Source organism: Gadus morhua, chromosome 6 (genome assembly GCF_902167405.1).
Source record: "Gadus morhua chromosome 6, gadMor3.0, whole genome shotgun sequence".
In the NCBI taxonomy this organism is placed as follows: Eukaryota; Metazoa; Chordata; class Actinopteri; order Gadiformes; family Gadidae; genus Gadus; species Gadus morhua.
Genome location: NC_044053.1, coordinates 6,943,067 through 6,966,259, shown reverse-complemented (window position 1 = coordinate 6,966,259; position 23,193 = coordinate 6,943,067). Strand labels below are relative to the sequence as shown.

Below are 23,193 nucleotides of genomic sequence, written 5' to 3'. Positions count from 1 at the left end.
AATAGTGTGAGGGAGGATTTCAAAGGTTAAGCACAAGCAGCACGAGAACAGACCTTGTTGGAACCCCACATGTTGTCTTTGTAGCTCAGCTAATATGCAGTCACCAATACACAAATCAGTATGTAGCCTTAAGTGTTTTAACCAAGTAAGTGCTGTACCAGACAGCCCTGCCCCATTTTCTAGCATTTCTTTAAAATGATCTTAGAATTATTGAGATTCGATCAGCACTATGATCCAATAATGTGAGGAGAGAGATTACGTTTTTAAGTATACGTAATGTATCCTCGACACAAGCAGCATACTGGGTCGGTATTTAGACTGGTAAAAATGTCCAAAATAGTTTGAGGCCAGAAAGGGACTGAAATGTAGTCCCACATTTTCATAGATTTTTCTTGAAAACCTAAGGTTGGATATTGGCCTGTAATCCTCATCGTCATCCGCTTATCCGGGGTTGGGTCGCGGGGGGAGCAGTCAAGCAGGGGGCCCCAGACTTCCCTTTCCCGGGCCACATTGACCAGCTCTGACGGGGGGATACCGAGGCGTTCCCAGGCCAGTGTTGAGATATAATCTCTCCACCTAGTCCTGGGTCTTCCCCGAGGTCTCCTCCCCACTGGACATGCCTGAAACACCTCCCAAGGTAGGCTCTCAGTGGGCATCCTTGCCAGATGCCCGAACCACCTCAGCTGACTCCTTTCTAAGTAAAGGAGCAGCGGCTCTAATCCGAGTTCCTCACGGATGGCTGAGCTTCTCACCCTATCCCTAAGGCCTGTAATTAGTAATTATTTAATTTTAATGAAAGACTCTAAATAGCCACAGTTTAAGGCCTGTGAGAAATCCCCTAATAGAAGAGAAACCATTAAGGGATGTAATGTGATGAAATGTAATTTGAAACATTTTCAAAGAAACTTGTTGGCAGAGTACCAAGGCTTACGGTAGTAAGCCTTGGTTTGTGTAATATGCTGCTCAACCTTAAGTATTTCATGATAAATGCATCATACAAGCCAACATCTTTTCTTTGTACAGTAAATGTGAAACATTTTGAACAAGTCTTCTAAATAACATGTTTTCGGGTAGGATAAAAAAAAGGGAAGCAAATCTTCACATGAATTATTGGAAATTAATTCATTTGAAACTGGTGGCTGAGTCAGCCCATCATCTGATGAACTAGGCAGTAAATAAAAAATTGGTAGTTGAGGTCATTAAAATGCAACATCAGAAGATATCAGAACAGAAAACAAGTTCCATTGAGAAACAAATCTCAGGTTTATTGATAATGTTCATTTTCAAAACTCATTGAGAGTCATTATAAAAACAGTATTTACAGCGTGTTTTTCTTTTAAGTTAAGCACACCAGAAAGAATGGAGGACAATCATTTTAATTTAATTTATTCAGAAGTCACTCCACTCAGTCTGCTCCCAAAACAAAATTCAATGACATTAAAAAAAATGATTGTTTACAATGATTACTTACAGTGTTCTGAGGTACAAAAAAAAAACAAGAAAAACTGAGCACTCAAACACTTACAGAAAACCCTGTACATATTTGTAGGGGTGGGGGGTGCCCTGAACACACACACACACACACACACACACACACACACAGACACACACACACACACTTAGACCTGCAATAACAATCAGTCAGTCTCAAAGGATCAAGCTCTGTTCCTAAGATGAAGAAGTGAGAGTCGCTCGGGAATGATGGTTGTACGGCAGAAGCCTCGGCCGCGGCATGACTTTCTCGAGATTCAAATCATTTGACTGAAGAAGGTGACATGTGACTTTAAGTACAAAGTCATGGTTCGAGTCCAAAAAAAAAGCACAAGGCTGACGCGCCCCGGGGTGATAAACAGCGTTGCGCAACATTCAAGTTGCGTCAACGCCAGCACGCAGCGCTGCTGTCCTAACTAAAGTGCTTCTGATTTGCATCGTAGTATACATCCGCCGTTGCGTCATCGTTATCCGCCCTATATAAAGGTCTGGCACGGGGGAACGGGTAGGTTCCGGAGGTGATTGCGTGTTAACGGTGAGTATCGGCACCGGACGAGCAGCAGTCGTTCACGCTTTACACCTGAATGAAAAGTGAGCGGTGAAACACGCACTGTTTTGTGTGCGTGTGAGTCACGCCTGAATCGTCTCACTTCCTTAACCTCCGTGGCTGTCTTACGAATAGAAGTTGCAACGTTGGGGGGAAATGATTGGAGAAGTTCCCTGGCATCTTTGTTTTTTGTCGCCAACATTTTGATGATTATTCAGAACAATATAATATGATTTCATAGAAAAAATATTTGTCACTATGCTCCCCTCAAATGTTTCCCCGTAGATAAATATATAAATTCTGGTCGTAATTTGGCAATCATGAAACAGACACAAAATAAAAATACATATAAAACCTTGAAATAACAAACAATAGAAACTCCTATTTCCACCGAACTAGCATTACATAGACAAGTCACATTTAGACACTACTTATATATTACACATTTTGTGACTTTCCATAACATATGTTTAGGTGTAAAATGCATAAAACGCTTTGGAAATCAAACGTAATGTTTTTTGACTGTGTGAACTGTCTGAAGCATGTCTCTGATTATTTCAATACATAGAAAGGCAACAAATAAAACAATTGGTTTGACTTCTTTGGCTTTTTAAAACTACATTGTAAAAGAACCAATAAAAAGTGCTTGATAATTGCCCCTTGCAGGGACTAGAAAGTCTACTTTTGGTTCACAAAGGGATTAAACAGGGCCTCACAGCCGGGGTAACTGCTGGCTATGCCAAGACTAAAGACGTTTAACAGGTTGTTGTTGTTTTTTTATCTAGCTTCAGTAGTTAAAAGTCGTTTTGGATTTTGGTCTTATACAAAAAGATTGCACACCCACACCCACACACACTCCCTGCATTAAACCAATCGAAACATCCATGACCCCGGTACTCAACGCAAAAACGAGTGTCACGGACAACACATTCAAATCTCAGCTCCGCGTCTCTGCTTGGTAGTGGATGACCTGGCCCTGGAGAGGACCCTGAGTGGGAGACTACGACTAGTGAGGACAACAGGGGACACAGTCCAGTCCACCCTAACAAAATAGTGGTTTCTTATGTGATTGTCTTAATCGGTCTGCACTGCTATCCTTCCTTAATCTCTCGACAACCATGTAAGAAAGGCTGTGGGTTACGTTACCACATGGGGAGGGCAATGAACGGACACACACACACACACACCTCTACGGGACTTGGAAAAAAAAAAAAAAAAAAAATGCATACTGGTCACATGCACGTGCACGTTCTGGATCTAAAACCAAGACATGTCTGAACTATGAAATGCACGACATGAAAAAGGTCTTTGTTATAGTTTTCTTACAGAGTATGGTCGACTACGTCGGGTTGAATTGAGGTCCTCTCACATGCTAGGAACAGGTGGCGGTTGGGTGGGTCTGTCTGGGACATGGGTGTGCATGCAGAAGAGGTTTGGAGTGGCTGTCGGGGGGAGGGGGGGTTACATGCAGGAATGTACCAACAGTTTTACCCACGGCAAGGGTAGACTGACAGACAGACAGACACAGCACAATGAACTAACATCTGGTTAGAGAGCAGGCCTGTGATTGGGTTGAGATAGGGTCCTAACGGTTCCAATAGCTTGTGCAAGAGGAAACTAAATGAACCGACGGACGCAAACACGTCCAGGGTGAAAGGTGTGTGTGTGTGTGTGTGTAGTGTGACTAAGTCCCGTAGGCTATGTCTCCAGCCTAACGGACGTACAAAACCTGCGCGCACGCGAACCCGTCTCATTGGACCGTACCCACTTTGCATGGAGTGTCCATAAATCCTCATCTTCCCCAACCCCCCCCCCTCCACACACACACACACACACACACACACACACACACACACACACACACACACACACACACACACACACACACACACACACACACACACACACACACACACACACACACACACGACCAACTCATCCGTCCATTTGGCCCACAGCAGACGCACGCGCATTCATATGCAGGATGTGACTGCGGAGAGGGGGGGGTGGGGGGGGGGTCAGATGCTGCTCTCGGATTGGCTGTGGTGGTTGGCCGTGGGGGGGGGGCAGTTCTGCTCGTTGAGCAGCAGGAGGGTGGTCTCGTCCGGCCCGTTCTCGGCGGGTGCGTGGCCGCGGGACCCGGGCTCGGCGGCGATTGGCGTGGCCTTGTCCGCCCGGCTGCTCTCGGGGGACGTGGGGGTGCTGTCCAGCTGGGACGCCACCAGGCCGTTCTGGTACTGGGACCGCGTGATCTGGTGGGTGGGGGAGGGGGGGGGGGGGGGGGAGGGGGGGGAGAGGAACCGCATTAACATCAACAACAGCCGGCTGGGGCTTTGCCTTCAGTTTGAATTGGATGGTATCATTCCAGCGCTCCATCGATGCGTGTCCGTCGAGAGATACACACGTCGTTTGGGCTTGTTTAAAGAGGGTTTGTTGCCCCTTTATGCCTTTCGCCTGGAACAGGGTATCGTAGCAGATAACGTATGTTTGTTTTCACTTTGCTGTGGTTCAAGTGTTGAGCCAAAATTCTTCATTCGTCGGCTCTGGGCCGAATTGAAAACCGCCACGCACAATTTTTGAACAGTCTCTTCCACGGCTGGCCAAGTTGGAGTTCAACAATCACAGCCCCCCGGATGGATCTATGCTTCCAGCAACACCATCGTTCCAAAGAAAGCCAACCCCTACCCCATGTAGGTCCCCCTGTCTGGAGCGCCCCAACCGTCTGCCGTCAGACGGGAGGATCTGACATCTGTCTGGCCAAAGTACTTTCGCGTGGCCGACTCAATGCGTCACCGTGGATAATAATAACAAGCGCATTGTTTACCTTTACGAACTGCAGGTCTGTCAGGGCTCTGACGTAGAAGTCGGGGGTGTACTGTGGCGTGGGGCTGCTGCTGCTGTTGTTGAGCTGGCTGCTGCTGCCGCCGCTCACCGACAGCGCCTCGCCGCGGTCCGCGCCGCTCAGGGACGCCGTGCGGTTCAGCCCGCTCAGGTGGGAGGGCGAGCGGAAGTCTGGGGGAACGGGAACGGGGGGGGGGGAGCACACGCGCACAACCATGGTGATGCCGATAAAGGACTGAATGGATTACAGCCATAAACAAATAACCAAGAGACAATGTTAGTCAACAAATAAGTTAGGGTCAGCGCAAGGGGTTAAAATGTAAGGTTATAATAACGTAACAAACTTCCTAGAACGCCATTACTTATTATGACGGCCCCACATACTCACACACTTGGTTAGGTCTTACAGTGGGCAACATGATCATTCATCAAGGCTCAAAATCTGTTAGGTGATGCTGGCCCTATCACTAGGTTACGATAATTCTGAAATTCACTTCTATAATGTTATGAGGGATGCTTGGCCAGGAACTGAAGAGACAAACAAGTTTTTTTCATCAAGAACAGGCTTGTCGTAGTAGTCTAATCTAGTCTTTCAAATGCCTAATAATGTCTCGGAAAGATGTCTGGGAAAAAAATACGCTTTTTTCTTTTTACACGCAAACGCAATCACATCAAAGTGAGATCACTACACATGGCGTTGCACAACTGTATGAGTTTACAGAACCACATCTGGTTTCACTTGGTAGCTTAGGCATTGCATTACGCCCACTGATATCGCGGTAGCATGCTCGTGTTGGTTAACACACGCTTACACACGCATACACACGTACACACACACGCACACACAGGCAGAATTACCACCGGAGTAGTTATTATTACCAGGAAAGGTGAATCTTCCAGTGTGAGGTCTCAGGGAGTCATAGGAAACAGTTTTACCTGGACAAGTCGGTTGAGTTATCGTTCAAGGAATTCAGCTAGGCGGGGTATCTTTTGAGCAGTTAAGCTAATACGCTAGTAGTTGGTTAGGTGCGAAAGACAACACTTTTTCCCCTCCGGATATTATGCATGTGCTACGAGTTTCAACGTGTAAAATTGTGGAAATTTTCTTTATGAATGGATGAGTCATTAGGTTTGGCAATCTTGGCCATCTAACCGAACCCCGCTGTCTACGGGAATATCCCCAGAGGATAATTATCTATCCATCTTTTTTTTTTTTTCCTAATGGTGCCATTGTTTTGATTCAGAAAGGAAAATATTATTACTTTTAGAGAGGGTGTATTGTGAAACCTAGAGTTTTGTTGCCAGGTTAGTCACAAGAAAACATCATGATTAGATCTCTAATGGTCTACGTTAACGTCTGTTATGCTTCAGCATTGCTTCAAAGTTCCATTTACCTGGTTGCGACGTTGAGGAGCCAACCGGGAATTCAAAAAGCAAATCACTCTTTTGAAACACAGGTACTCACTAGCTTTCTTTGATGGGCTAAACAACGGGGCACTAATGAAGCCAATCAGACATATATATATGTGTGTGTATATTATGTATATATAGATCAAAGAGCAATAATTTGGGATGTCGTTGTTGACGTTGTGAAACTAGCTCGAGTAAATAGCCTGCTAGGAAGAGTCTACCGAATCGAGGTGGTAAAGGAACCCAGACATGCCGAAGGTTACCTGGGAAGCGAGAAAACAGAGAGAACCTCTTAAAAGAGGCAAGAGACGAGGGATGAGGGGCGACCACTGAGAGAGAGACAGGGGCAGAGAGAGAGAGAGAAATAGTGAGAATATGGGTCAACTCTCTTCTTGGAAGTGAACCAGGGACTGGCAGGGAGCCTGATGGCCCAGGAACAGGGACAATTCTTCCCGTATTTCACAGTTATATTTCCCGAAAGCCATAAGAAATGCTACACAAGAGAGAGAATGAAATAGGAGAGCACACACACACACACACACACACACACACAAGTGTTTGAGGACAAAGAGACAATAACAGGAAATTGCAACAGAGTGGATTTAAAAAAACACGGCATAATAGTATTTTTTTGGGGCTTGAAGCAGCGAAATAAGGAGAAGTGAAAAAAAGAGAGGGAGGGAAATATGCAGGGAGAAAGGAAAAGAGAGTTTGATAATCATGTGACAATTGATATGTTGACATTTTTAAATGAATGCCAAATATCCCCCTGGGATCCTTTCCGAGTGGGTCTTGACACAACGTTCAAGAAACACTGGTCCAGTTCGATACATCAGGCCACATCACGGACTGTGTGTGTGCGTGTGCGTGTGTGTGTTCTGGCGCAATTACTGATCAAGGAGAACGGGTCTGATCAGAACACAACGGATTTACAACTAACACCCCCCCCCCCCCCCCTCATTTCCTCCTACGCCCTCTCTATTCTATTGTTTCTCTCACTCACCTCACCCAGACACTGACAGCTTTCCCTCTCAGCTTAGATACCAGCCCTGCACTATGGAGAGGTGCGTATTACCTTGCTGGAGTGAGCTGGTGTGAGAGTGAGCAATGGCGGTTTTAGGCACGGACGAAGCGTGTGAGAGACGGCGGCCCGGGATGTAATTCAATGTAGATCCACCACTGAGAGTGAGAGTGAGAGATACTTTAATAGCCATTCACCCCGTGGACACTAGGTGGCAGTCGTTAGCCGGCCCCGTTAATCCGTTGCCCCTTTCAACACTAGGTGGCAGCAGTTAGCCAGACCCCCTGTCAACACTAGGTGGCAGCAGTTAGCCAGAACCCCTTCAGCCGTTTCCCCCTGTCAACACTAGGGGGCAGCAGTTAGCCAGAACCCCTTCAGCCGTTTCCCCCTGTCAACACTAGGTGGCAGCAGTTAGCCAGAACCCCTTCGGCCGTTTCCCCCTGTCAACACTAGGGGGCAGCAGTTAGCAAGACCCCCTTCAGCCGTTTCCCCCTGTCAACACTAGGTGTCGGCAGTTAGCCAGACCCCCTTCAGCTGTATCCCCTATGTCACCACGCCGAAACCCCGGTCAGCCGTTCCCCCTGTCAGCACTAGGGGGCAGCAGTTAGCCAGAACCCCTGTCAGCCGTTCCCCCTGTCAGCACTAGGGGGCAGCAGTTAGCCAGAACCCCTGTCAGCCGTTCCCCCTGTCAGCACTAGGGGGCAGCAGTTAGCCAGATCACCTGTCAGCCGTTCCCCCTGTCAACACTAGGGGGCAGCAGTTAGTCGTCTAACGCCAAACACTGCTGTTGCGGATGCTACGATGACAGGAAAGTGAACCCTTTTCAAAGAGAGCGCAGCGGGGAAAGAGGGGACCGAGGAGACGTGACTGAGGAAAGGGGGAGAACAAGAGGAGGAGGAGGAAGGGATAGAGAGGAGGACAAACTCACCTAGTGTCGGGGCAATGAGAGCCATAACGCCGTAAAAGGAGAAAGGTCCGGTCTCAAACTTCATGTTCTCGTTGCCCGCCTCGACCTCCACACGACCCTGATGACGATGGGGGGGAGAGGGCAGCAGTCAACACAACAATAAAAACTGGTTTATACAATAATAAGGAAGGACGTTCCGGAACGCGTCTCCGTGACGGTGCCACATTGCATATCCAAACTGCCAGATTTCCCTTCCAAAGATATGTACAGTGTTCCTCAACGTAGGCCTGGCACGGTCGCGTGCCAACCCGCTCCAAGAATGTTTTTTTCTTTTCTCCCATCCACGGTCAGGCTGTGCTTGGAGGAAACACGCTGTTCATTTGGAAATGGCCAAATGTCAGAAAACAGCATATATTTCCCATAATCCATGTCATCCAATGACATGGATTGTTTCATGCATCTGTTGTCCATGCTTAACATATCTAAAGAGTTACACCGTGTGTGTGCGTGTGTGTGTGTGTTAAACCCCACGTGTCACAGGAATGTGTGAACCGCGGCAGCAACAACACATCACAGATAATCCCATCAGCAGCAGGAGGACCTATCTGTACCCCCCCCCCCCCCCCCACTAATCCATCTGTATCTCCATACATCCCCTCCCAAACTAACAGGAAAAACAACACGTGTGTGTGTGTGTATGTACATTGAGTTCAGTGCACCCCCACCCATCAAAAGTGTAAAGGGTTTCAGTTTTATGTAAGTGCGTGTGACTGCTCAGTTCTTTGTTTATTTGTACCTCGGAACACTAAAATAAATGATTGTTCACAATGATTTCTTTACAATGTCATTGGATTTGTTTCGGGAGCAGCTTGAGTGGAGTGAGTTGTGTGTGGGAGCGTTGTGTTGTGTTTTTCCGCACACGGGTCTATGTGAGATCAGTGTGAACAGATGATCGATATGACGAGAAACAGAAGCAGAAGTGCACTGGAGAACTCTTCCGGGGCCTTTGAGCACAGCAGGGACACTAGCCACAACCTCCTCTCACTCAGCAGCGATGCGGTATTCAACCGTCCAGAGTGCAAGGCTAGTATTTAAAGAGAAGGGAAATGCTTTTGTGTCAGTGTGGGTAAAGGGAGTGGGAAGGGGAGGGGGGGTGGGGGACTTCTCCTTGAGCACTGGGTGTGCCAGCTTTCCACACACACACACACACACACACACACACACACACACACACACACACACACACACACACACACACACACACACACACACACACACACACACACACACACACACACACACACACAGGAGTGGACATAAATAGGACACATTCATACTTGCAAAATGCCCACTTTGTCACACACACATACATACAAAGTCAGTGACGCATGATGTAGATGAAGACAAATGGGAATTAATATGTAACGTTATGAGAATGTTCGGAAAGTGGAAACACCGAGAGCGCATGTGCACACACAAGCAAACGAAACGAAAAGACCTTTAACCCACGGGCAACGGCAGTAAAGGACTGACTTTGGGTTCTAAACGGCCCCAAAGAAAAACCTCCTGGCGAAGTCCAGAGAAGTGACATTACAGTCCGTGTCAGATCATTTCCGTGTGAGTGGAACTCCGGCTTTTGAGGTGGATTTTGAGCAACGCATACATGATGTCAATATAAGGACTCTCAACTAGGTGGTAGATCAGCATACCAGATATGACACACACACACCGACAAACACACGCACACACACGCACACAGCAACACGTGTGATTTATTGCAAGGTGCAGCCTTGCAATAATACAATAATAGGGGTGGGTATAGTGACTGAAGGGGGGGGGGGGGGGGATGAACCTACGTACATTGTGAACTCCATGAGAGATTTCTAAGTGTGCAATCGGGGTCAAAGGACACACTGAAGTCGTCTTTCGGGTCCCTAGATGGAAAAGGTGTAAGAACTCCAGAAACAGTTGGGACAGCATTGAAGACTAAAGGGAACCCAGCGAAGGACTCACTGAGAATAATAGGTATGAAGAAGTATGACTAAAGGTCATTATGAGACTAACTAACTAAGAAAAGAATGAACGCTCAATTGCTCAATGACACATCCCAAACAAACCGGAGTCAAGGAGTGCAAGTGTGTGTAAGTGTGCGTAAGTGTGTGTAAGTGTGTGCAAGTGTGTGTAAGTGTGTGTGTGCGTGTGTAATGTGAACGGGGCTGGACATGAATAGACGAACACGTGCAGTCTTTCTTGTTTCTTAATAACTTACGACAAAAAGGGGGTGGCAAACAGGTCATGGACTGTGTGTATTCTGGCCAACACCTATTTGTACCCATGTCTTTGTCATGGCTCAAAAGGGAGGCATGGGTTAATGGTCGACATGAAAATGTGAACTCCTCTCATTAGGAGGCATGCATTGGCAGACAGCTATTTGCCGTCACTGTATATGGCATCAATTCCACACACTTCCTGTCCTACGAACTGTTCTGTGATCTTAGGGGGGGGGGGGAAAGAGAGCGAGAGAGCGAGAGAGAGAGAGTGTAATAGAGGCTGGGACCCTAGACCTAGCATGTGAGACTCAGACCTGGCCCTAGGCAACAGACACACACACACACACACAGACAGACACACTACAAACAACATAAACACATGATGACAGAGCTTGTAAACAACATGCATTCACCAATATTCACACACACACACACACGCACGCGTGCTATAAACGGAGTGGAAGGAAGTTGAACATAGCCATTGAATTATTTGTCTGTGATGATGGGCCCGGTTCTCATGAAGCTGTTCCTACTGACCTCCTACGCAATAGCCAGATATACACACCCACATATACACAAACATGCAAATACACACACACACACACACACACGTGCAAATTCCCACATGTGCAAATTCTCACTCAAAAAAACAAACACAAACAATCAATCACAATCACACACAGCCAAAATCAAAGGGAGCATGATGAAGGCCAAATACTAAGTTGCTTACGCTTGAAGCACAAAAAGATTGTATGAAGTATAGCAACTGTGCTAACTTTGACACCAAACTGAATGAGGGCATGATGACATGGGTAGACGGAATAATGGATGGCTGTTTTTATTCTGTAAACATTAAGTGACTTACATTTGAACAAAAGCAAAAACATGCAGTTAAGGTTGCATAGTGGGACCTTGAGTAAATGTTGGGTCGTCTTTTAACTTTATCGCCGTTCTGTTACATAAACAGCCAAACCAGATCCTATTCTTGACGGCAGAGATATCTCAAAATCTCTATCGATTTGTAAAAAAAAAAAAAAAAAAGCAGATGAAACATCTACTAAGCAATGATCACCGCATAGACCGCAGTAAAAACGCGTACCCTCGCCTGAATGTTCATCAGTAACCAACATTTCCCAGAGCAAACAATTCTACTTCTCAAAGGACACTTCACACCTGTCTGCAGTCTTTCGATGGGTAGATATACACTTCAGTCAGTCACGACTCGTGGTTGAATGTCACCCCCCTATGCCACCACCAGCGTAATAGATTAATCAGCATGGGGGGTCTCCACATCCTGCCTCCCACGAGAAAGGTTCCATTACAACGATGTGGGGGGGGGGGGGGGGGAGACTGCAATGATTGAAAGATTACTGTACCAATCTAATGACTGTTTAGGGACAATGACATAACCGACTTGTGGGAAGTTAAGAATGTGTGTGTGTGTGAGGGCAGGGGGCGGTTGTATTTTGAGCTGCAGCTCATGCAACATCAACGAGCATTTTTCCCACCTCATGGGATTTAAGGTCCTATTTATATGTAGACAAAGTGTATACAGTCAACACAGAGGCGGGAGATGTTTCTAGAACAAAAATGTTTGTGTTGTGGAGCACATGACCGTGTGTGTGTGTGTGTGTGTGTACTGTTCATATTAAATATATCAATTGTATAGAAGCAAGCAAGAACGTGCAGACACACACACACACACACACCCACCCACACCCACACACTGGAGTGTGTCCCCGTTCCCCCCCTCTAGACACCCCTTACCGAAATTCCAGTTATCATCCGAGTATCATTTCCGATGATCCTTCACTCAAGATCGACATACTGGGAACAATTCATCCTGTATGTTGGCAATCCCTTTCTTTCACTGACCGGGCTAATGCTCTTTCCGCTGGCATTTCCTTTGCTATGTAGTGTAGGTAGCGTAGTGTCAATGCTCGCAGTAGCAGCGCTGAGACCAACTCGGGACCACAAAGCTCAAAGCGAACAGCTAATCCGTCAGGATGTAGTTGATTGGCTTCAGACCAGAATTTGCCCAGTGACGGCCAAGCCACTCCACTGGGAGCAGACCCGACGCTACACTTCATTCAGCAATGTCACAACCTTTCAGCCAATCCCATTCGGGTTCGTCAACTCGAGAATTTAATCCATTCTTTCTTTTCCTTCAAACTTTGGACGTATTATCTTAAGTAATGGAGATGCTGAAGTGAAGTGCATAGTGAAGCTTTCACATGGCAGATGTACCGCGCACGCGCACGCACGCACGCGCACGCACGCGCACGCACACACACACACACACACACACACGCGCCATCTGTCACGCACCCAGGATTCTAAGTGGATGGAGTGGCGATTCCACCAGTGCGGGGCGCGGAGGGGTCCAAGCGCCCTGCCTCTCTGGGTGAGCAGGGTACTGGTCCACGCTGAAGACAGTGACACGCAGAGACAACTGTGTGACGCAACAGTTTGAATGAATCCATGCAACTGCTACCTATGTGTGTATTGTTGTTTGACACACAAAGGGGGCACTACTTATTTCTATTAACTAGGATATTAATATTAATAATAATGATAATGAACACCTAATCCTTGTGTAGCCACGATTCGATTCATGGATGAAATTGTCTTCACAATTTAAACGTTCTTTGACTATAACCATTTAGTGTCGAAGATCACTTATATCCAATGTTAATAGCAGTGAATACATACGCAGTTCATTTACGAGCAGGAAGGTGCTAAGCATCTCGCTCAAAAAGGTTTGACATGTCGCTTTCGGAAAGGGTATCTACTTTCGGCAGTTGTGACCACAACCTAATTCTGAGGTAATGAGTGGTGTGGGTGACAGGAAGTAGACATTTCTTAGTTTGGGCTGTGTGTGTGTGTGTGTGTGTGTGTGTGTGTGTGTGTGTGTGTGTGTGTGTGTGTGTGTGTGTGTGTGTGTGTGTGTGTGTGTGTGTGTGTGTGTGTGTGTGTGTGTGTGTGTGTACCTGCAGGATGAGAACAAAAAAGTCCACGGCCTTGCCCCGCTGGTAGACGTAGTGATTCGGCGAGCGCTTGTCTTCGCTGTTGAACTTGATCTCCTGGATGACGTCCGGGTGGCGCAGCATCCGCAGCAGAACTTTGTCCAATACCTGGGACGGGCTGAACAGGCTCACCTCTGGGGGGGGGGGGGGGGGGGAGTTTTGAGTGAGTAAGTGAATGTGTGTGTTTATGTGTGTTTGTGGGTGAGTGAATGTGTGTGTTTATGTGTGTTTGTGGGTGAGTGAATGTGTGTGTTTATGTGTGTTTGTGGTGAGTGAGTGAGTGATTGAGTGATTGAGTGAATGTGTGTGTTTATGTGTGTTTGTGGGTGAGTGAGTGAGTGATGAGTGAATGTGTGTGTTTGTGGGTGAGTGAGTGGGTGATTGAGTGAATGCGTGTGTTTATGTGTGTTCGTGGGTGAGTGAGTGAGTGATTGAGTGAATGTGTGTGTTTATGTGCGTTTGTGGGTGAGTGATTGAGTGAATGTGTGTGTTTATGCATGTACATGCACGTGTATCGGTTTGCATGGTTGATGGGAGGGAGAGAGACATAGAATTGATCATTAAACATTGAATGTTTTCTCTGAATGAATGTAAAAATTATATGCGTTCATATCTACGTCTGCAACTAAACCACTAAACTCAATTCAATACAATTTACGATACAAACATTGAACTACAGTTGCCTCGTACCCCCTCGCCTTGAGGAAAAGGTTTGAAGGAGTCATTTTGATCATGAACGTGCAAACAGCGGCTACAAATGTTGCAACATGCTGAGGCCTGGATGTGTACTGTGGGTGCATGCTTGCAGGAATGTGATGAATGGACACAAATCAAATAAATATTAAATCAAATCAAATATACTTTGAATAAAATAAACGTACTAATGCTGCAGTAAAGAAAAAGGGAGAGAAGGAAAGAAGGACAGACAGGATAAAATAACAAACTAACGAATGAAAGAAGAAAAGAAAAAGAAAGAACAAAAGTCTCCTGTATTAGGAATGCTGCATCATACAGACACGGGTCAGTGCCACTATCCTCCATGCGGCGTAAATCAGGTTACAGTTGCTGCCAGGCCGACCCAGCACCAGGCCACATGTTGTGGAGGCAGGATTGTGGAGTAGCTCTTGTGAAACGCCCCATCAGCTTCTGCTGCAAGGTGAATGGAGACCTATGCAGCCGAAATCCTAAACATGCTTTCACGGCACGAATGTACACAACGACCTGCCTTCTATACGTTGAGACGACGACTTGACAGTTCAATTAACGGATAAGCAAAAATAGAAGGTTATAATAGAAATAGAAATATAGAAAAAGAAATAGAAACTAGGGCGTGAATATGTCTGTTTGTGTGCGCAAATATGCTCATACACACTCTGTCGTGTCTGTGTGCGGATTATGCCGTGATGTGATTAGCAATGCACAACAATGATGTGTGCGTCCGTCCCCTACCTGTGGCCAGGAAGCGATGGGCAGCCAGTAACAGCTGAGGGGAAATCTTGGCTTGTGATTCACCCTCATTTTTAAAGGCGGAGAAGTCCCTCTTGTTCTTATTGGGCGCCACTTTTTTCCTGTTGAGGTTATCCGCTGTGGGAAAGGAGAAAGAAGATGTTACTCATTTATTCATCGGAAGTCATTGAACTGTAAATGTCTTCTAATAGCCTTGTATTAATCAGAAGGCACATCAATCAATGAATAACGACTACATTGTTGTGAATGATAAGCGTAGATTGGTCCACTCAACACACTGTAAAGGTCAGATTCATCCAGGATCTCCGATTTGATGATCTCCTCGATGACGTCTTCTAGCGTGACCAATCCCAGGACCTCGTAGAAGGGGTCGCCCTCGCCTTCATTGTTAACCTTCTGGACAATGGCCAGGTGAGATTTTCCTATGGTGGGGGGGAGAACAAGAAATGCATGTTATCAGATGACTAGGTCGGTCAGTTACCTGTTGGCCCTCCAAACAAACGGTGTGCATCATTTAATTTTAGATGATTCAAATTAAGAAAAATGCATTTATAAAAAAGGTATTGTGTAAAGTCCCCAACTTTTAAGAGTTTTACAAAATACAAAAGTTTATAATTTATTTATCGAGTTCATATCAGCTGCGGTGATATATAATGATTTTCATTCTCAAACCTAGCCAAACTAGAAAACCACGTTTCTTCCTAGAAGTCATCCGGTAAGATTCACGAATCGATGATTCAGTAGCTATGGTGACGAGGAAACAAGTTATTTTGCATTGTTGGTACAAGTTTTTTTGACTATTGCTTTTGTGCATCGTGTCCACACACACACACACACACACACACACACACACACACACACACACACACACACACACACACACACACACACACACACACACACACACACACACACACACACACACACACACACACACACACACACACACACACACACCAAGAATAGGAGCTGGGGCCATTGAGGAATGAAGTCACTGAAAAATGGCGAATGGAACCACTATCTTCATCATCTTTGTCGCCCTGACAGTCCATTCATGCTCACAGTGGGGGAAGTACCTTTATAATTAACTTTAGGTTACACACACTACATCAACATGAGATGCAGAAGCAGTATTAACATACAATGATACGCATGCTCTAATTTCACAAAGAGAAGTATTGGTGATACAGACAGAGGGAAATACACAAAAGGCAGTACTTTATCAATGCTGCCAACAGAACAAACATCCCCATCCCCTATAATGGCTGGATAAACCTTTGACAGCACAACTTCATTGTGAGGCTTGCCCGGCTGTATAGGCTGAATTATTAATGGAACCTTCAGAGTGCCATTAGGATATGAACAGCAAGGCACACACACACACACACACACACACACACACACACACTTTGATCTATAAAAAAAGCACACTAAAAGATGAAAGGGAGGAAGTGAGGGAGGGATAGAGTGACAGAACAACAAAGACCAGTCGCATCAAGCAGACTTTCAGATCAGTGGGTTCTTGTAAACGGTGCTCATACGCCAATCGCTAGCGCTTAAAGGGGGGGGGGGGGGGGGGGGGGGGGGCTAAATCCATCCTTTAATTCCTCCCTTAGGGTCCAAAGCAGACTTTTGCCCCGGGCGTTCTGGCCAGTTGCCACTCGAGACCCTTCAGACAGCGGGGGAAACAGGAAGCGGTTACCTCACTGTCTAAGGAGTCGGGTCATCCGTGACGGGGATGTTTTTGCGATGACGACGACCCCTGGTCGTATATTTAGTCTGGACCTTCAGGTCTCTGGAGAGAGGAGGGTGTGGGGGGAGAGGGAGGGGCGGGGGAGTGAGCAGGGCAGGACAGTGCACTCATCCCCTGGCTCCTCGGCGAGGTCATTAGGGCCAGGACAGAGAGGCACCAGGGAGGCTTCTGTGGAAGATGGGCATGGTGTGATGGGCAGTGAGTCACCAGTGTAAGGCGGGGGTAGAACGTTGGTCTCAAAACAAAGTTAGCGTTTATCATTATTATTTTCAACTTTAAGGTCATTGTCTGTGGTCGGAGATTTGGGTGGGTGGGTGTATTCAGACATAAAAGGAAATAGAACTCTTGGCTTTAACTCCCTGCTGTTATGTTCATAACTTATATTTAATTGATAACACCTTTGGGAGATGAAACGGCGAGGCTGAGGTGGGAAACTGATGAACAGCCAACAGCGTTCACGTCAGAGACGAGGGAACCTCGAGGTGCAATCGATAGTCGATTGTTGTTGACTTCGTACGAGAGATCATTAAGAAAGACAAGTGAAGGAGGAAGTGATGCAATGGAAAGCCAAGAGAAAGGATACTACTGCGTGCGCGTGTGTGACCTTTGCCTTAGCTCCCGATAGAGCTGAGTCAATATTTCAGAGGAAGTAAAGACCCGGGGGACACACTTAATGTGCACACTGGAGAAACTCGAGTCTCTTGAGGAGAACACACACACACACACACACACACACACCCACACACACACACACACACACACACACTGACGGCGCTGAGGTTATTTTGGAAGCGTTTTAGACGACAAACCCAGAAACCATTTCTATTTTTACGGGGGATCCTTCCCATGCGTGGATGACCCGTGGCGGTTCTGTTGACCTGGGCCCCAGTCGGCCGTTAGCACGCTACCCTGCTGTTTGTTGACATGCGACCTCGTCTCTGACAAAAGGGAGCAGACGGGGAGCTATGGGTCTGTATGGGAGAGGAATGCCATGCCATGCCATGCATACCACACACACACACACACACACACACACACACACCAGTGCATAGACTGCATGCTGACTGCTGACACCAAACTGGAAAACAGGCCTCGCAAAAAAACAGAGGGACAACCCACACACTCCCACAGACCCATGCACAACAAGAATGCAGGTGCAGGCTTTGTACACACATGCACACTCATACACATACATCTCACACACACACACACACATACACACACACGATGGCTAGATCTGGTCATGCTCATCCAACCTGTTTTTCCAGTGACTTGCTAAAGCTGGTCTCCCTGACAAAAGTACATAACTATTCTGTCATGTTTGAGTCCTAACTGCAGCATCAAACTTCTTCATTCTTCTGTTTTACAAAAAGATGGACCAGTGTTATTGTCTTTCATCATCAACAATGAAGAGTCCACAACAAGTCTAATGTAAATGAATGCCTTCCAATTTGGTAGAAAGGCTGGAACAAGAATAGTGTGTTCCAAGTATGGGTTCGAGGCAAAGACCCACATCCAACCGGACATCCAACACGAAACTTAACATGACGACCAACTTAATGGTTAACGGACGAGGAACGAAGGATACCTATGAACCCAGCACAAAGGACACTGTTGGCTCATGCTCGCCCCATTTCCTAATTACAACTTCCCCATTTTTGTCAAGTGGCTCAATCTCAGCATGTCTGCGTTAAAAAGCAAACCATGTTGGAATCTGGCTGTTTTGGGGTTGTCGACGTGGCCCCTTGTGACTTAAGATGGAGGACAGGCTCTCGGAGGATCACGCCGAAGCATGTGACACCAACACCCCAGACAGGGAGGCTTGGAAGACAATGGGCTTCAGTAAGAAGGACGCGTCCTCCATATCATAGTTCCACTCCCTGCAGAGGGAGTGGAACTATGATACGGAGGCCTTCCTCCGCGTTTAACGGCACGTAGCCTTCCCCCAACGTTTAAAGCCAGGGGCATAGGGATGACCCTTCTGCGAGAGGCTGTCACAATACTGTGCGTCACAAATCAGAAAGCTTTTAGTTCCTCAAAATAAAGCGACTCCTGTGAAATGACTCCTCGAGGGTGAGTCGGTGAGTCCTCTGCATGACTCAGCAACACCGAGCGGCCGTGAACACAGAAACACAGGGCCGTGCGTTGTGCTGAGAAAGCTGTGTTCTTTACACGCAGCTGAAATGCATTGTTGGTACAGAGACAGTGGTTTTATGACACGCCATATTCAGCGATAAGAGAAACCTCAAGTGATATGGAGTGACGGAACAAAGCCACCTGTTGGACCTAACAGCACTATTAGGTAGCTGGGAAGAGGCTTCTGAATATTAAACATCACCTGAAAATAAGACTGTGTGTGTGTGTGTGTGTGTGTGTGTGTGTGTGTGTGTGTGTGTGTGTGTGTGTGTGTGTGTGTGTGTGTGTGTGTGTGTGTGTGTGTGTGTGTGTGTGTGTGTCAAGTGCAAAGTTCATGCAGTTCACTATTAAAGGACACATTGGCACTAGGCATTGATTGAATAACTACAATGGGTAACCCTAAGGAAGGATCACTGTATGCCTATATGTACATTGTATGTTCAAAGGGCAAATGTAATGGACGCACAAAGCTGCCAGACGTTGAAACAGGATAGACCAGAAAGTCCAGGATAAAAGAGGAGAGCCACCACCCAAGGAATTGCCGGGAAGCAGCAAGCTTAAGGAACAACTTCTGTGATCATTGCACAGCCCTGGCGACCTGGTCCTTAGAACGCACCCTTAGAACTTGGTGGGGAGGCGAGCCAAGAACCTGCAGCATACAATGCAGATGACAGATATTCTGTACAAACCTGACAACTAAACTAGACAAAAGAACCGAAAGAGGCCACTCGAAATTCTTTAGTGGAAGTGGAAGAAACCAATAAACATTCACCATGAATGAATGACTTCTTATTCTTTGTCGCAATCTTGTTGATTATTAAAATGGATCAAGGAAATGGTTAACAGTTAAGATAATAACTGATAAAAAACTCTTGTAGTAGGTCGTAATTGTGAGTATTACGTGGGTGAGTAATTCCTGTCAACGGTGCGGCTGTTATCACTTGTCCCTCGTTGCTTCTTTGTGATTTATGTTATGCTACTGTTGAATCGGGGCCACATGTTAGTGTTAACATGTAACTTTTTCAGCGCTTTCTGCAACGCCACAAAGGTCGATTTCAAGACCTTTCCATTAAATGTCCCTATCCAGCGACTCCCTTGTACCTGCCGTGTAGGCCTAATATAAGAGAAATCCATCATACCCCAGCGTTCAACCTCAGCGTGGGATGGCATTGCCATGGCAACCGGTGCAAAGGAAGGTAAAGAGCAGCACTTTACAGGCACACAGTGGGGGGGGGGGGTGTGGTTATTGCCCTACACGGCAGGTTGTCGGTCAGTCGGCCCCAGTCGTCACCATGTTAACGAACACCCGCTTGGAACCCAAGACCCTTAATAAACTGGTAGCACACAGTGTTTAGGTATCCATCTATGGCAGGCTAACAAAACATTAGCTCTTTAACTCAGGGGGTGGTTGTATCTGTCTTCCATTCTGTGTGTCCGAGGAGAAGCCCTGTGACTCTAGAACTTTCCCAGAACAGCAGGCTGAAAGGGGCGATGGACTGATTTCACCGCTGGCGGCCTTCGGGGTTCCAGCTTTGTTCTAAACGCTAGCTGGGCGAGGGAACTAAATTACAAATCTGTTTCATTTATATTTACATTCAGGGCATTTGGCACACGCTTTTATCCAAAGCGACTTAAGTCACAATAAGTACATTGCTCATAAGAAGTGAAACAATATATCGCTGTCAGTACAGTAAAGATTGTTCATAGATTAGCAATTAGTATTAGGCAAATAGAGTAATCCCTTACTAAGTGTAATGATAGTGACTCAAAGGTTAAGCCATTCCAAAGAAGCCGCTCTAGGAGATTAAGTAAGAGCAAAGTATCATTCTATGTATCTATTATATAGAATAATTGGGATAGCCTTTAGAGACCATTTAAATGTCTCATGGGTGAGAAACATTGTTAACGGCCTCAAAACTGGATCAGAATGCCTCTTAAAAGTCATAATGGTAGTGCAGCAATCACTCTTCACTCTCTATGAATATGGACAGAGAACAGTGTGTGTCCGTGCGTGCGTGCGTGCTAAACACCGTCTGTGACCTTGAGGTGCAATGGAAAGGAAAAATACACCCCAGTGGGAGATGGCAGGAGTGTGACACATACGCACACACACAAACACTGTATTTTTGTATGCGTGTGGGTCTCTGTACTCTGGAGAATGTGTTTGCCGTCTTGGGAGGGAAGGCAAAACAAAGTGACTCGTAATTTGATAGTAATGTGGGAAAAGTCTATCCACAACCTCAATAGTGTTGACAATATATCTACCAAGCCCATTGATTTCAGAGGCAATCCGTTATCAGTTTGTTTTCGTCTTCTCTGTAAACTTCTTACAGAATATACAGTTTAAAGGGACCAAAAACCCATCAGCTGATAACCCAGATGCAACTACTTTGGCAACGGATGAATAGAGCAATTCAGAGCCAACACAAAGCTCCCTGGACGCAGAAGCAAAGGTGAGGGTTTGTTATTGGCAGTGTCGAGGCTAGTCCATGATTCAGTCTGTTTGTTTATGGTGGTGGATGGTGTGGAGCCAGAAGGAATGCAAGTGTGCATGTGTGTGGTTGTGCCTTTGATCAGACCCTCCACATCACTGTCCTTTCAATGGTGTATTTACAAATCTGATGGATGGACAGCGAAGTGGAACAGATGGAAAATGAAATGACGAATGAATGAATGAATGAAAGAATAAATCATTAACATTTTTTCAAATACATTCCATTATAGTCTAGTCACCACCGACTCTGAAACCCGACCCCCACCACCGCACAAACCTTTCTTGAACTCTTCCAACATGGAATCCAGCTTGGTGTCATGGAACACAAAGTGCACCGGGTGGCTGTAGAACTTGGTGATGGTCTTCAGGGTGGTGCAGTCGTCCGGGTCCACGAAGGCCAGGTCCTTGACGTACAGGACGTCGACGATGTTGGAGCGCTCCGTCTCGTACACGGGGATCCGAGTGTAGCCACTCTCCATGATCTCCGACATGGTGTTGAAGTCCAAGACGGCGTCCCCTTGCATCATGAAGCAGTTCCCTATCGGGGTCATCACGTTCTCCACCGTTTTAGTCCTGAGCTCCAGAGCCCCCTGGATCATGTTCAGCTCCTCTTTCACCAAATCGTTGTAGGGCTCTGTCACCTTGAGCATCTCCACCAGCTTTTCTCGGTTGTACACAGTGCCAATTTCCTGACCAAGAACACAGTCCAGCAGCTTGCTTATGGGCCACGAGAGGGGGAAAGTGAGGAGCATAAACAACTTAGTCACCATGATGGTGTTGGCACCCACTGCCAGGCCGTGTCTTGAGCAAAGAGCCTGGGGCACGATTTCACCGAATATGACGATGCCACACGTGGAGGCCACCACGGCACCGATCCCAGAGCCAATGAGGTCGTCTAAGAGGATAGTGAGCGTGGTATTGACCAACACGTTACCCAGAAGCAGCGAGCACAACAAATAGTTACCTTTCCTCCTGATGGGCTCGATCTTACGGGCGTACTTCTTTTCCTTCTCAGTGCCGCAGCTCTGCACTATTCGCAGCTCCATGGGATCCAGAGCCATGAGCCCCAAGTTCAACCCGCTGAACATACCTGAAAGAACTAGGAGGAAAGTGATTATGATCACCTGCAGCCATAGTGGCAACAGCGAGGTTTTCTCTTCCACGACCCGCAGTCTTCCGTCTTCCTCACCCAACTTGTACCAGTTGTTATCCTGGCTGTCTTTGACACATAAGCTGTACATCTTTTCTTTCTCACTTTTTCGAAGGGGCTTGACTTTCACGTTGAGCACCCCAGTGGTGCCCTTACCGCTGACGTTCATGGCTCCCCGAATGACTAAATCTTTGGTGGGCTCGTAACAAGTCCTGTTAAAGGGGCCAGTGTGTTGGTTTCCACTGTCATTTTCGTCCTGACCCGAATCCGTCTCCATGAACTTGATGATCGTTGACGTCTCTGGTAGGATATGTACCCCGTAGAACCTCAAGAGGATGTTGCTCTCCTCAGTTACCTGTATTACCCCATCGTCAGTGGTGTTGGATTCCCTGTCGCTCCTCTCCAGCCGCATGCCGATGATCCGAGTGCTGCTACCCAGGTCTGCGAGCCCAGCGTCGGCCTGTCCACCGGCCACAAAACACGAAAAAACGAATAAAGTTAATGTAAACCCCTGTCCACTCCAGTCTGTCGCCATGTTTGTTTCACTATCTGAGAATTGGGAACTGACGTCACTTACTCATTTCGCACAGCCTCGCCCACTCTTTGCATAATTAACTGATCTAGCCAATCGACGCGTTGTACGTCATTTGAATTTCTTGAGCGAGCCCCCTTATTTTTAT

General features: G+C 46.6%; 1 protein-coding gene across 2 annotated transcripts; it reads right to left on the bottom strand.

The window, feature by feature from the left end:
• Positions 1-1,235: 1,235 nt before the first annotated feature.
• On the bottom strand, positions 1,236-23,068 carry LOC115546043 (metal transporter CNNM4). Of its 2 annotated transcripts, XM_030359664.1 has the most exons (7): positions 21,641-23,068; positions 15,259-15,402; positions 14,963-15,097; positions 13,478-13,647; positions 8,239-8,335; positions 4,863-5,050; positions 1,236-4,290 (listed from the first exon to the last, which is right to left on the bottom strand). In XM_030359664.1, exons 1-7 carry the CDS (start codon positions 23,046-23,048, stop codon positions 4,057-4,059), a joined length of 2,376 nt encoding a protein of 791 aa, XP_030215524.1. In that variant the 5' UTR covers positions 23,049-23,068; the 3' UTR covers positions 1,236-4,056. The 2 variants fall into 2 exon arrangements, with proteins under 2 accessions (XP_030215524.1, XP_030215525.1); XM_030359665.1 differs by lacking the exons at positions 1,236-4,290; positions 4,863-5,050 and adding an exon at positions 6,084-6,618.
• Positions 23,069-23,193: the final 125 nt, after the last annotated feature.